Source organism: Bufo bufo, chromosome 6, assembly GCF_905171765.1.
Source record: "Bufo bufo chromosome 6, aBufBuf1.1, whole genome shotgun sequence".
NCBI classification, from domain to species: domain Eukaryota; kingdom Metazoa; phylum Chordata; class Amphibia; order Anura; family Bufonidae; genus Bufo; species Bufo bufo.
Genome location: NC_053394.1, coordinates 48,848,816 through 48,863,467, shown reverse-complemented (window position 1 = coordinate 48,863,467; position 14,652 = coordinate 48,848,816). Strand labels below are relative to the sequence as shown.

Below are 14,652 nucleotides of genomic sequence, written 5' to 3'. Positions count from 1 at the left end.
CTGACGGTATACTGTGTAGGATACTTGTTTCAGTTAAGAAGACGCCAGCAATGGGTTAATGGTTTCGCTGACTGTTCCATTGTGCTGGGATTGAAGAACTTGGCGGAAATTCTGCCCTTGTAGAGGAATGGAGCTGGTAAAGGGATCCCTGGAGGGAGAGGTGGAATCTGTGATCCCGGGGTCTCTGAATTCTGAACAAAGGCTTCTTCTGTGGAGATTGTTAGAAGAGGCTGATGGCTGACAGTATCAATCACCTGCTGAAATAAAGGGGAGATAACCTTCAATCCCTTTCCTTTTTAGAATGGAATAAGAGAATATGTGAAATTTATCACTGTAGAAAAATGGAGCATTTCAGTGTCTAAGTAGAATATGAAACAATCTTCCCTGTATCCTTCTATTTTAATAGTTCAATTTATCTACACTGCCCGTCCCAAAAAAAAGTCGCCACCAAAAATATTTAGTTGGACCGCCTTTACCTTTGACTACGGCACGCATTCGCTGTGCATATCATGGGTGCATCACTTCATCTGCCTCTCTTCTTACCCTGATGCGCCCATCACTCTGGAACAGGGTAAATCTGGACTCATCAGACCACAGGACCTTCTTCCATTGCTCCAGAGTCCAATCTTTACGCTCCCTAGCAAATTGAAGCCTTTTTTTTCTGGTTTGCCTCACTGATCAATGGTTTTCTTACGGCTACACAGCTGTTCAGTCCCAAATCCCTTGAGTTCCCTTCGCATTATGCTCTTACTTTCACTATTAAACATAGCCCTGAGTTCTACTGTTGTTTTTCTTCGATTTGATTTCACCAAACGTTTAAGTGATCGCCGATCACGATCATTCAGGATTTTTTTCCCGCCACATTTCTTCCTTGAATACGATGGCTCCCCACTATCCTTCCAGTTTTTAATAATGTGTTGGACAGTTCTTAACCCAATTTTAGTAGTTTCTGCAATCTCCTTAGATGTTTTCTCTGCTTGATGCTGCCAATGATTTGACCCTTCTCAAATAGACTAACATCTTTTCCACAACCACGAGATGTGTCTTTCGACATGGTTGTTTAAGAAATGAGAAGCAACTCATTGCACCAGTCGGGGTTAAGTAACTTGTTGCCAGCTGAAAGATAATCGCCCATGCAGTAATTATCCAATAGGAGGCTCATAACTATTTGCTTAGTTAAATCCAGGTGGCGACCTTTTTTTTTGGACAGGCAGTGTATCTATCTATATGTCTATCTAATTATCTATCTATCTCTCTATCTATCCATCCATCCATTATCTATCTATCTACAGTCAGGTCCATAAATATTGGGACATCGACACAATTCTAACATTTTTGGCTCTATACACCACCACAATGGATTTGAAATGAAACGAACAAGATGTGCTTTAACTGCAGACTGTCAGCTTTAATTTGAGGGTATTTACATCCAAATCGGGTGAACGGTGTAGGAATTACAACAGTTTGCATATGTGCCTCCCACTTCTGAAGGGACCAAAAGTAATGGGACAGAATAATAATCATAAATCTAACTTTCATTTTTTAATACTTGGTTGCAAATCCTTTGCAGTCAATTACAGCCTGAAGTCTGGAACACATAGACATCACCAGACGCTGGGTTTCATCCCTGGTGATGCTCTGCCAGGCATCTATTGCAACTGTCTTCAGTTCCTGCTTGTTCTTGGGGCATTTTCCCTTCAGTTTTGTCTTCAGCAAGTGAAATGCATGCTCAATCGGATTCAGGTCAGGTGATTGACTTGGCCATTGCATAACATTCCACTTCTTTCCCTTAAAAAACTCTTTGGTTGCTTTTGCAGTATGCTTTGGGTCATTGTCTATCTGCACTGTGAAGCGCCGTCCAATGAGTTCTGAAGCATTTGGCTGAATATGAGCAGATAATATTGCCCGAAACACTTCAGAATTCATCCTGCTGCTTTTGTCAGCAGTCACATCATCAATAAATACAAGAAAACCAGTCCCATTGGCAGCCATAGGCTACTTTCACACTAGCGTTCAGAGCGGATCCGTCTGATGTTTCATCAGACGGATCCGCTCCTATAATGCAGACGTTTGCATCCGTTCAGAACGGATCCGTCTGCATTATAACTTAGAAAATTTTCTAAGTCTGAAAGTAGCCTGAACGGATCCGTCCAGACTTTACATTGAAAGTCAATGGGGGACGGATCCGCTTGGAGATTGAGCCATATGGTGTCATCTTCAAGCGGATCCGTCCCCATTGACTTACATTGTAAGTCTGGACAGATCCGCTCGCCTCCGCACTGCCAGGCGGACACCCGAACGCTGCAAGCAGCGTTCAGGTGTCCGCTCACTGAGCGGAGCGGAGGCTGAACGCCGCCAGACGGATGCATTCTGAGCGGATCCGCCTCCACTGAGAATGCATTGGGGCCGGACGGCTGCGTTCAGGACCGCTCGTGAGCCCCTTCAAACGGAGCTCACGAGCGGACACCTGAACGCAGGTGTGAAAGTAGCCATACATGCCCAAGCCATAACACTACCACCACCATGCTTCACTGATGAGGTGGTATGCTTAGGATCATGAGCAGTTTCTTTCCTTCTCCATACTCTTCTCTTCCCATCACTCTGGTACAAGTTGATCTTAGTCTCATCTGTCCATAGGATGTTGTTCCAGAACTGTGAAGGCTTTTTTAGATGTCGTTTGGCAAACTCTAATCTGGCCTTCCTGTTTTTGAGGCTCACCAATGGTTTACATCTTGTGGTGAACCCTCTGTATTCACTCTGGTGAAGTCTTCTCTTGATTGATGACTTTGACACACATACACCTACCTCCTGGAGAGTGTTCTCGATCTGGCCAACTGTTGTGAAGGGTGTTTTCTTCACCAGGGAAATAATTCTTCGGTCATCCACCACAGTTGTTTTCCATGGTCTTCCAAGTCTTTTGGTGTTGTTGAGCTCACCGGTGCCTTCCTTCTTTTTAAGAATGTTCCAAACAGTTGTTTTGGCCACGCCTAATGTTTTTGCTATCTCTCTGATGGGTTTGTTTTGTTTTTTCAGCCTAATGATGGCTTGCTTCACTGATAGTGACAGCTCTTTGGATCTCATCTTGAGAGTTGACAGCAACAGATTCCAAATGCAAATAGCAGACTTGAAATGAACTCTGGACCTTTTATCTGCTCATTGTAATTGGGATAATGAGGGAATAACACACACCTGGCCATGGAACAGCTGAGAAGCCAATTGTCCCATTACTTTTGGTCCCTTAACAAGTGGGAGGCACATATGCAAACTGTTGTAATTCCTACACCGTTCACCTGATTTGGATGTAAATACCCTCAAATTAAAGCTGACAGTCTGCAGGTAAAGCACATCTTGTCTGTTTCATTTCAAATCCATTGTGGTGGTGTATAGAGCCAAAAATGTTAGAATTGTGTCCATGTCCCAATATTTATGGACCTGACTGTATATACGACGAAGTGCAGCTTTTGATCTGTTAATTGCTGATTTATCTCCTATCTATATCTATCTATTTACATCAGAGTGCAGCTTTTCATCTCATATTGATTTATCTATCTCATATTATATTTTTTCATCAGTCTATCAACGTGTCCATATGTCTGTCCATCTGTCTACTGTATCTTTCTTTCTTTCTTCCCTCCCTTCTTTCTTTCATCTATCTCTCTAATCTACTGTATCTATATTTCTGTCTATTTCAGTAAATACATCCTGTATAAATTATTGTGCAGATTACATAACAGTGGGACACATAAATGGAGGTGTGTGATATCAGAAGGGCGATGTAACAGAGTTTTCTCTGTAAAGATGCTTCTACACTATACAGATATTATACTACTACAGTAGCTTTAGTTCTGTGGCCTATAACCTATTGTACATAATGTTTACAGTCTATTAATTCACATTTTATTCTCCTTGTAGTGAACTTGGATCATTTTCAAATTCTCCGGGCGATTGGTAAGGGAAGCTTTGGCAAGGTAAGAGCATTTTTTATTTTATCATTTCTTGAAAGCGTGAACACATAAGCACGGTCCTAGGGGTGACTTTGCAGCTTCGACAACACTGCCCTGACCTGAGATTATTATGCAGGTCGTCGATAAGGAACAGGTTTATTAGAATGTCTTCCCTTTTTGTACCTGAATTATTTAATGTATTATCTTTCTGCAAAGGTGACAAAATCTGACTACAGGATTTATATTACGTTATCAATTAGTGAGACGCACTTCATTTCTGTTTCTGTTCTGCAATCCAGTCCACCTTGACCAGGCATTTAAATACAAGGAAAGGGCAACAAACCAAATCTTATGGCTTGTATTAGAGGTAGCACGTCACAGCAGTCTCGTGGAGACACAGAGTGAGCCCCTTCCTTCTGTCTGTTAAGATGCCGCAGTCGCTATTGACTGGCATGTTAGGAATTAAACTAAACTAACTCCAATCATGGCCATTGCAGTAGAGGCCTGTATTACAGCTGGCCCCCATTGCCAGTGGGGTGAGTCGACACGACACATCTGTTAGTCTTCACCATGACGTACTGTTACACCGTGGTGCATGAATGGGTTAAACTGTTAGGGTCTTGTTTGTCAGCACACAACTCCCGTTTACAGTATGATGCAAACTGTACAGCAGGAATCACAAAAGTGATCAATATATTTACAACTGTTAAATAGTCTTCAGCAATGATTGTAAGTTTTAATAACTGCCTATAGCTCTTGCTCATTAACTTCCCTAGCAACCATTAAAGTCAGTGTAAATGACACCATGCTGTTTTTGGTGCATCATACTGTGCTGATTAATTTCTTTATGTATCATTACAGTGGTTGAAGCCTTGTTTTTATTTTTTTTTATTTTTATTTTTTCTATAGAGCCCCAAACTCTTTGCAGTGACTTGCATAATAGAATTTTGGCTATCAGCAGTCACCACTAGGGGGAGCCCAAGGCTTTCTGAATACTGTGATTTCATTGAGTTCTATGTATAAATGATATGCAGTAAACTCCTAAGCTCCTCCTGTAACTGCAGAGAGGTATACAGCAAGGACGCTCCAAAGGACCAGTCTTTTGAGAAGACCACCCCTTTATGCAGACCATCTTTCTTGTGCTGGATTTTGAGTTCCACCATATGTTATGCATACTTTGAGAAGACCACTCTGCTAGAAGACCACTTTTTCAATGCAATTTTGGATGGAGTGAATCAGAGCAAAATGTTGGTCTTATTCAGAGTAAGGGTGGTCGAAGGGTGGATAATATCTTAAAGGGGTATTCCGATTGTTTTATACTGATGACCTCAGGATAAGTCATCAGTATCTGACCGGTGGGGGTCTGACTCCCAGTACTCCCACTGATCATCTGTATTGAGGAGGTTGTGGCACTTACAGCTTACCAAGCATACCACTGTCCATTGGATAGCAGCTCTATAAGAACTCTGCCCCATTCACCTGAATGGGACTGAGCTGCACCTAGGTCGTGTGACCTATGAGCTGACGTCACTGGCCTCGGGTAATTTGCGAGGAGGCCACGGTGCTCACTGGAGGCCTCTTTAAACAGCTGATTGTGGGGTTACCGAGAGTCAGACCCCCATTGATCTGAGGATAGGTCACCACTATAAAAACACTCTGAAAACCTCTTTAAATCTAGTGCACTGGTTGCTGGAATTCTTTAATTTTCTTGCAACTATTAAGGTCATATATGAATTCTGGTCACAGTGTCCCAATTCTATCATGACTCTTTGGTGACCAGATGTTGCTGTGAAGTCCTAGTCCTAGTGGAGATCCTAAAGGAACACGACTCTTTGGTGACCAGATGTTGCTGTGAAGTCCTAGTCCTAGTGGAGATCCTAAAGGAACATGACTCTTTGGTGACCAGATGTTGCTGTGAAGTCCTAGTCCTAGTGGAGATCCTAAAGGAACATGACTCTTTGGTGACCAGATGTTGCTGTGAAGTCCTAGTCCTAGTGGAGATCCTAAAGGAACATAGAAAACTTGATCCAGCTCACCTTCCTGGTGGAATGTATGATCCCGGCTCCAGAGGCCTTAGGGGAGTGTTCCCGTAACAGGCTGCAAATAAGTGAAGAAAAAGGTCCCGGAGACAATAGAGATCCTCTGTCAGCTTTATTAGTCACATGTAAAAACGGACGTAGCCACCACAACACTGCACGGGCGTTGACGCGTTTCGGGTGAGTACCCTTAGTCGTAATGACTAAGGGTACTCACCCGAAACGCGTCAACGCCCGTGCAGTGTTGTGGTGTCTACGTCCGTTTTTACATGTGACTAATAAAGAAGAGCTGACAGAGGATCTCTATTGTCTCCGGGACCTTTTTCTTCACTTATTTGCATCCTAAAGGAACACCCTGAGAGGAGGAAGAAGTGGCTACTGTCAATGTGGGATTCAGAGCAGCTGTCAATATCCTCAGTCTGCAGTGACGGAGATTCACTTCTTTTCTACAAAGCCCAAGTATCCAGAATTTTGGGGTCATTAGGCTAGGATTAAACTTTTAGGTAGATTCTGTTATTATCCCTAAAGTATATTCTGAATAAACCCATTTATGCATAATGTCCTGGGAGAGTTTCCCTCTAAAACATTGTAACTCGCTTTCTTCCCGCAATGACTTTGGCTTCTATTTGTAGAACAAAGTAACAAAATATGTAACAGAATTTACCTTGACAGCGTTTCGGTGTTGCCGTGGTTACGCTAAGCAGCTTTGAACTGTGTAAAATTATTTATAACGCTATATATAACTTCCCTGGAAAGCTAACAAGCTGGGCCCTGCGCTGTAAGGGGAACTTCTTTGGATGGGACAGTGTTTATGCTCATTTGCACTTAAAGGGGGTGTCCATCAAATCTTGTTTTATGACATGAGCTGTCAGGACTACACCGATCACTGGTAAATGGTGTGTGGCAGGGGCTTGTCTTGCTCTCCCTATTAAAAATAAACATGCAGGTGCGGTAAAGCCATGTGTGGATGTTAATTGGGGGGTGGATGGGGAGACAGCTAACTTAAAAAGCACCTGTCAGCAGGAACAACCCTATTAAACCAGGCATTGTAAAGCAATACCTTATGTATGTCCGTCCCTTGCGCTGTTCCTTAGAAAGATGTCTTTTTAGGAATATGTATATTAGGTGTTCAGTGCACCCGGCCCCTTGTAGCACCACAGCTCCACAACTCTAAGAGCCACTCCACCATCCCCTTGATTGACAAAGGCCAAGTATCTCCGCTGGCCATGTAATCTTGTGCTATAGTATAGTACACCAGTCATGGCTAGCGTCCAGCACTCCAGCTGTGGTGAAGCTACAACTCTCAAGATGCACACTTGAAATGAGCAGAGCATGCTGGGAGTCGTAGTCTTACCACAGCTGGAGTGCCAGAGGTTAGCCATCACTGGTCTACACTATCGGTGTATGCTCAGTGGATCTGGCTTTGCTTCCCCAGCAGTGCTGATGACTACTGCACATAGACCGATTAAGTCATCCTCCATCCGGAAGAGGAGACGCTGATGATGATGTTTTCGGTACCTACATAGTAGTCACCCGGAGAAGCAGAGGCAGATGCACTGGCAAAGCACGGATAGTGTGTAGACTATGTTGCATGAGATTACAGGGTCAGGCGAGATGCCCAGCCCTAGGCAATCAAGGGGACGGGGAAAGTTGGCTTTAAATGCAAAGTGGAGGAGCTCCGATGCAAACTACAGTATGCAAAAAGAAAAGAAAATCTATCAATGGATCTGCTAAAAGATAACCATTAAAGGGGTTGTGAGGAATTAGAGATGTTTATGGGCTGTGTCTAATATTGTGGCAGAGTCATCTTATTATGACTGCTCTATTGCACTGCTAGAAGCCTATATGTATATATATATATACACTCACCTAAAGAATTATTAGGAACACCTGACTAATACGGTGTTGGACCCCCTTTTGCCTTCAGAACTGCCTTAATTCTACGTGGCATTGATTCAACAAGGTGCTGATAGCATTCTTTAGAAATGTTGGCCCATATTGATAGGATAGCATCTTGCAGTTGATGGAGATTTGAGGGATGCACATCCAGGGCACGAAGCTCCTGTTCCACCACATCCCAAAGATGCTCTATTGGGTTGAGATCTGGTGACTGTGGGGGCCATTTTAGTACAGTGAACTCATTGTCATGTTCAAGAAACCAATTTGAAATGATTCGAGCTTTGTGACATGGTGCATTATCCTGCTGGAAGTAGCCATCAGAGGATGGATACATGTTCTCATTCTGTTTACGCCAAATTCAGACTCTACCATTTGAATGTCTCAACAGAAATCGAGACTCATCAGACCAGGCAACATTTTTCCAGTCTTCAACAGTCCAATTTTGGTGAGCTCGTGCAAATTGTAGCCTCTTCTTCCTATTTGTAGTGGAGATGAGTGGTACCCGGTGGGGTCTTCTGCTGTTGTAGCCCATCCGCCTCAAGGTTGTGCGTGTTGTGGCTTCACAAATGCTTTGCTGCATACCTCGGTTGTAACGAGTGGTTATTTAAGTCAACGTTGCTCTTCTATCAGCTTGAATCAGTCGGCCCATTCTCCTCTGACCTCTAGCATCCACAAGGCATTTTTGCCCACAGGACTGCCGCATACTGGATGTTTTTCCCTTTTCACACCATTCTTTGTAAACCCTAGAAATGGTTGTGCGTGGAAATCCCAGTAACTGAGCAGATTGTGAAATACTCAGACCGGCCCGTCTGGCACCAACAACCATGCCACGCTCAAAATTGCTTAAATCCCCTTTCTTTCCCATTCTGATATTCAGTTTGGAGTTCAGGAGATTGTCTTGACCAGGACCACCCCCCTAAATGCATTGAAGCAACTGCCATGTGATTGGTTGACTAGATAATTGCATTAATGAGAAATAGAACAGGTGTTCCTGATAATTCTTTAGGTGAGTGTATATATACAGAACATACCAAGGCCAGATAGTAACTCTTACCTGACCTGGCTCAGGCTGAAAGCTGCTGAAAGTCTGTGGCAACTGGCAAGGCTGGAGGCTGGAGGCTGGCTGGGCTCAGTGTGGGCTCTGGCTGGCTGAATGAGCGCTGCTCCTGGGCCTGGCTCAGGCTGGCAGAGAGAGAGGACTAGGTGGGGTGAGTGACTGTAGTATAGAGTCAGACTACTGGGCAAGTGGGCAGTGGCTCCCACGCTCCTCTGTTCCCAACTTCCTGGGGACCTGCAGCGCTGATAACATTGTGACGTCACGTAAGTGCGCGCAACTGCGACCCCTGTATGTACGCCCCAACTACAACTCCCAGCATCACCAGACAGCAGCATGCCTAAATTTGCATTTCCACCAGGTCTAGAGAGCCACAGGCTGAAGACTAATGCAAGAACAAGAAGGTATACCCCAACGTGCGCAGTCTGTTCATCCCTTTATAAGCAGATGTAGCAGAGCAGAGTTAACAAATGGCCTCAACCATAACTATGTACTTTTACCCAGAACTGCAGGTGTCAGCATCAGGTACCAGCAATGCATTTCCCAAGTAAAACCAGCTCTGCTACATTATGTAGCAGAGCTGTTTTTGTCATGCATTTATTTTGCCTTCATATGGTAAAATACTTCATTGGCCTATCAATGGCTTTATAACTAAGGCTACTTTCACACTGGCGTTTTGAATTCCGTTTATGAGATCCGCTCAGGGATCTCACAAACAGTTCAAAACGGATCAGTTCAGCCCCAATGCATTCTGAATGGATAAGGATCCGTTCAGAATGCATCAGTTTGCCTCCGTTCCATCTCCATTCCGCTCTGGATGCGGACACCAAACGGATCCATCCTGACTTACAATGTAAGTCAATGGGGACGGGTCAGTTTTCACTGACACAATATGTTGCAATTGAAAACTGATCCGTACCCCATTGATTTTCAATGTAAGTCAGGACGGATCCGTTTTGACTTAGAATTTTTTTAAAAAGAATAATGCAAACGGATCCGTCTGACTTACACTTAGACTTTTTTTTGACATAGTAATGCAGACGGATCCGCACCTAACGCAGGTGTGAAAGTAGCCTAACTCTGCTATATTTCTGTAGCCTGCTACCTCTGACTGCCCAGTTGGGCTGAAACTACTACACCCAACATGTTCTGGCAGTAATAGTAAATGGATATTGGTGCAATTCTGAGCTACTAGTCTATATAATACATATGTAGGCTACATATGTATTATATAGACTAGTAGCTCAGAATTGCACCAATATCCATTTACTATTACTGCCAGAACATGTTGGGTGTAGTAGTTTCAGCCCAACTGGGCAGTCAGAGGTTGCAGGCACCAGGCTACAGAAATATAGCAGAGATAGTTATAAAGCCAGCCCCCATCAGACCCCACTCTGAGTCTACTCTGAAGTTCTGAACTCACCACAAATGTGGTGAGCAATTCTGAAGACCTTTTTTTTTTTTTACAAATCTTATCTTCCACTTCCGGCACCGGCTTCTTCGCGCAGCGCTCTTCGAAAGCTTTTCCAGCGCCTTCTCCCTGCTGCGTCTCGGCGTCGTTGTGCGCCTGCGCAGCCTAGGGAAACCTCCTGTTCGGTGCGGCCGCCCGGGGAGGAGACTCAGGGGGAGGAGACTCAATGGAGGGTAGGGCTGGCCTGGCACTGAAGCGCAGCGCAGAAACGCAACACTGGGCGGCGGGCCCCGGGTCGGCCGCCCGGGTTATACAGGCAGGCGCAGCACCCACAGAACTACTACAGGGCGGGGCCAGGGGTCCACAGGTGGCCGGGCCCCCTGGGGTGCCGGGCTCGGTCGCAACTGCGACCCCTGCGACCCCTGTATGTACGCCCCATTGTACATGGCACAAGGTAGATGTAGGAGATTCCAGTTATTCCTCTATTATCCATTTTGGAATATGGCAGGGGCATGCTTCGTCCAAGCTAGGTTTCCATGTTGCCCGGATGATTGAATATCTTGGATGCACATATTAGTCCAAATTGTCATGGAAATTTTTACCTAACCCTTTACAGACATGTATTTTTAAACTCCAAATTGTATTTGCTAATACCTATACTCAGCATCCCCACAAACAATGGCTTCGGTAAATTGTAGTTACAAATAAAGGTAAATCAGAGCTAAATGACAGGTATGAAAGCCACACCATATGATTTAGTAAAATTATAATGTGTGCTATAGAAAAGTATCTACCATGCTGGGGGCTAGCAGGGAGTCAGTAGTGAATATAATTGAGTGCACTGTGATTACGGAATACATTGACTGGGTATTACTATCTATAACATTTAGCAAATTCAATTACACATAATAATGCGGAGCCCGAGCTGCAGTTCTGCTCTTATGAATCATTGAATGTTTACATTCCCTTCTCTTCGGAGATACAATGTTTACTTTGTGCGTGCTAGGGACCATCCAGGGCGTATCACACCTTGCTGGGAAAGAGAAAAATATTATGATCGCATTCATAAATTCAGATTTTTGTCTTTTTAGTTCAGTTTAATGTGCATTTATATATTTTGGTTGGTTTTAGGCATAATCATGTCATCTTCCAGGAAGAAACCATGGATTTATACTGTATGCTATTTTTAACATTTTTATCTGTTCAGTTGGGGACCTGTTCCAGATTTGCACTGGGGGCCCAGTTACACCTGTAGTTACAGTATACCTTTACTTTACCTAAACTGTTCATCTTAATGGGTTGTCCGTTTTTTTTATATTGATGATGACCCATTCTCAGGACAGGTAATGAATAGCTGGGGTCCGACTCCTGGCACCCCCGCCGTTCAGCTGTTTTGTAGAGAAAGCAGTGCTTGTATGAGTGCTGCCTTCTTTTCACTGTTTATCTGCTTGCCATCACAACTGCAGGGGTGAGCAGGTGTAATTTAATGGTTGATTCGCTGGGTTGTTGGGGGTCGGACCCCCGCCTACCTGATGTTGATGACTTATCCTGAGGATAGGTCATAGATGAAAGAGGACAACCCCTTTAAAGATTGTATAGACAAGAAATTTGACTTTACAGTTGGACATCTGGATGACCCATGTAGTAGCCATGGAGTGCATGATTGTGCTCCAGTAGAGGAGTGTGCCAAACAAGATGTTCCTCTATGTTCTCATAGAGCATGTGGACAGAGGATTAGGATATTTTCAAATCTGCATTGGAGGCTTTGTTAGGGGCGGCCCTTGTAGATTCTGTTAAAGGTGTGGGGAAAAATATAGTTTTTTTTAAAGGAAACCTGATGTATCCTATTATAGTCAATGGAGTCTGATGAGTGTTGTTCATTTGATGACTCATGTAACAGAGCAGAACAATGGAAGTTGAAAGGCTGGTGTGAACCCAGCCTTACCTGCATCAGTAAAACTTGGTTTGTAGGCAGGGGCTTAGCTGAAGGCTCAAGGGCCCTGGTTCAAGAGTTCATCTTAGGCCCTTTCCCTGCTTTGTGGCAAGGGGTCTTTCTGCTGCCCGAGGCAAACATTGAAACAGCCCCCCACCCCCCCCCCCCCCCCCCCCATGCCAAATTCTTGACCTAACACCTTCCCTCCAGCCAGGGGTGTAACTTGACCTGCATGCACTTTCTATAATGCTGGTGTCTTATTATGCGGCACAAGGGTCTTTGGACCCCCTCAGGCTCCTGGGCCTGGTAGCGACTGCTACCTCTGCACCCCCTATAGCTACACCTCTGTTTGTAGGTACATAAGGCAGAAATGGAATTTCCAAAGTCATGGCAAGTTCTTTCCACATATTAATGGTTTACAGCTAAATTTCACCTAAATTAAGCAACCAATCCAATGTTCAAATCCATGCGCATAATACCTAGTAACAAATGTGCTGTGCAAGTTAAACTTTATGGGCACATTTATTAAGAACAACGTTTTAGATGCCAGTCTTAATAAGCCCTTTACCTGGCGGTGGATCCACCAGAGTTATGAAGTGTCGCCGGCCTCTTCTTAAAAGGGTTGTCCGGGTTCAGAGCTGAACCCGGACATACCCATAATTTCACCCAGGCAGCCCCCCTGATGTTGGCATTGGAGCATCTCATGCTCCGATGCGCTCCCTTGCCCCTTGCCCTGCACAGTCTTTTTTGTTTACAACAACACACTGCCGGACATAAGCTTCCGCCCTGCAGTGTGTTTGGTGATGTCACTGGCTCTGATAGGCATGCTTTAGCGCTGCCCTAGCTGTTTTACTGGCTAGGGCAGCGCTAAAGCCCGCCCATCAGTGCCAGTGATGTCACCGGGCTTCCTGGCAGCCCATGGAGAGCCTAGTACGTCACCAGATCTCCAAAAGATGCCTTTGCCCTGCGCGATTTAGCACAGTGCAAAGGAGAGCATCGGAGCATGAACTGCTCCGATGCTCAAGTCAGGGGGACTGCCTGGGTGAAACCCCTTTAATTTCGAGGAATCCACCGCCATTTCTAAATGTAAGACAGGTTCCTATCTATTTTACATTTAGATCATTTTCTACACCTAAAATATGCGTAGAAAATGGTAAATGAGATGTGAGTGGGGGAGAAGTCGCAGATTGTGCCTCAATCTGCACCAGAAATGCTCCTATTTTCTGTTTAATAAATGACCCCCTCTATGTTATCAGACAGCATAACTCCGTTTTTAGGAATAATTTCATTATCCTTGAATGCCACGTTCTAGTACCCCATCTGGACAAGTGTCACCTTTATGCCCCATTTACATGACTCCTTCAATAATCTTCATATCAGTTCCATATTTGGTTTTGTAGGGCTTCATTTCCTTCTGCTTCTTTGTGCACATAGCTCTGCTCTGTTCATGAAGCACAAAGGCTTAAGGAAAAAAATTTTTGTAATTGGTTTATTAAAAAAAATTAAATATATAATTCTATATATTGTAGGCTGCTTAGTGCCCTTTCCTTTCAAGTCCATCCGACAAGCTCCCTGATGGCTCAGTCTCTAGTCCCCACTGTTTTTGCCTGAATGATCATCTCGGATCACCTCTGATCAAATCACAGTATCGGTGAATGACACTGAGCAGATTGCAATGTACTGTATAGGAATGCATGCAAGCTACAGAAGAAAAACAGTTGATACTTTTTAATTAAAGCTAATTACACTACTCACAAAAAGTTAGGGATATTTGGCTTTCAGGTGAAATTTATGGAAAATGTAAAAAGTTCACTCTACAGTGATATTATATCATGAAAGTCAGCCATTTAAGTAGAAGCAGCAATGGTGATTTCCTCATCTCAAACAATTTATTGAAACAGCCAACACCAGTGGTGGGTATACCCCCACAAATATGTCCGTGTTTCAATAACTTGTTATGTGGCCTTGAGCATCAATTACAGCTTACTGTCTGCTGAGACCTGGCATTCCATTCTTCTTGAAGGGTGGCCCTCAGGTCATTGAGGTTCTGGGGTACAGAGTTACGAGCCTCTACTCGGCGACTCAGCTGATCCCATAGGTTTTCAATAGGATTCAGATCTGGAGAGAGTGCAGGCCACTCCATTTGAGGTACCCCAGTCTCCATCAGCCGTTCCCTAATGATGCGACCTTGATGAGCTGGCGTATATTCGTCCATGAGGAGGAAATTAGACCTGTGTTGTTCATGAAGAGGCACAATGACTGGATTAATGATGTTATTCAAGTAGTATGGGCTTGTCACTGTACCATTCATAAAGCGTAGGGCAGTTCTGTATTGACTAGACACACCTGCCCACACTGTAACACCACCACCACCA

The 14,652-nt window shown here is 44.2% G+C and overlaps 1 protein-coding gene across 1 annotated transcript in view; it reads left to right on the top strand.

Annotated features, from left to right (window-relative positions):
- The window catches only part of STK32C (serine/threonine kinase 32C), a 348,290-nt gene that overhangs the window by 195,833 nt on the left and 137,805 nt on the right, over positions 1 to 14,652 (top strand). Inside the window, exon 2 of the mRNA XM_040437577.1 lies at positions 3,913 to 3,968. Coding sequence (XP_040293511.1) covers positions 3,913 to 3,968 — 56 coding nt within the window. The remainder of the gene's footprint in view (positions 1 to 3,912; positions 3,969 to 14,652) is intronic.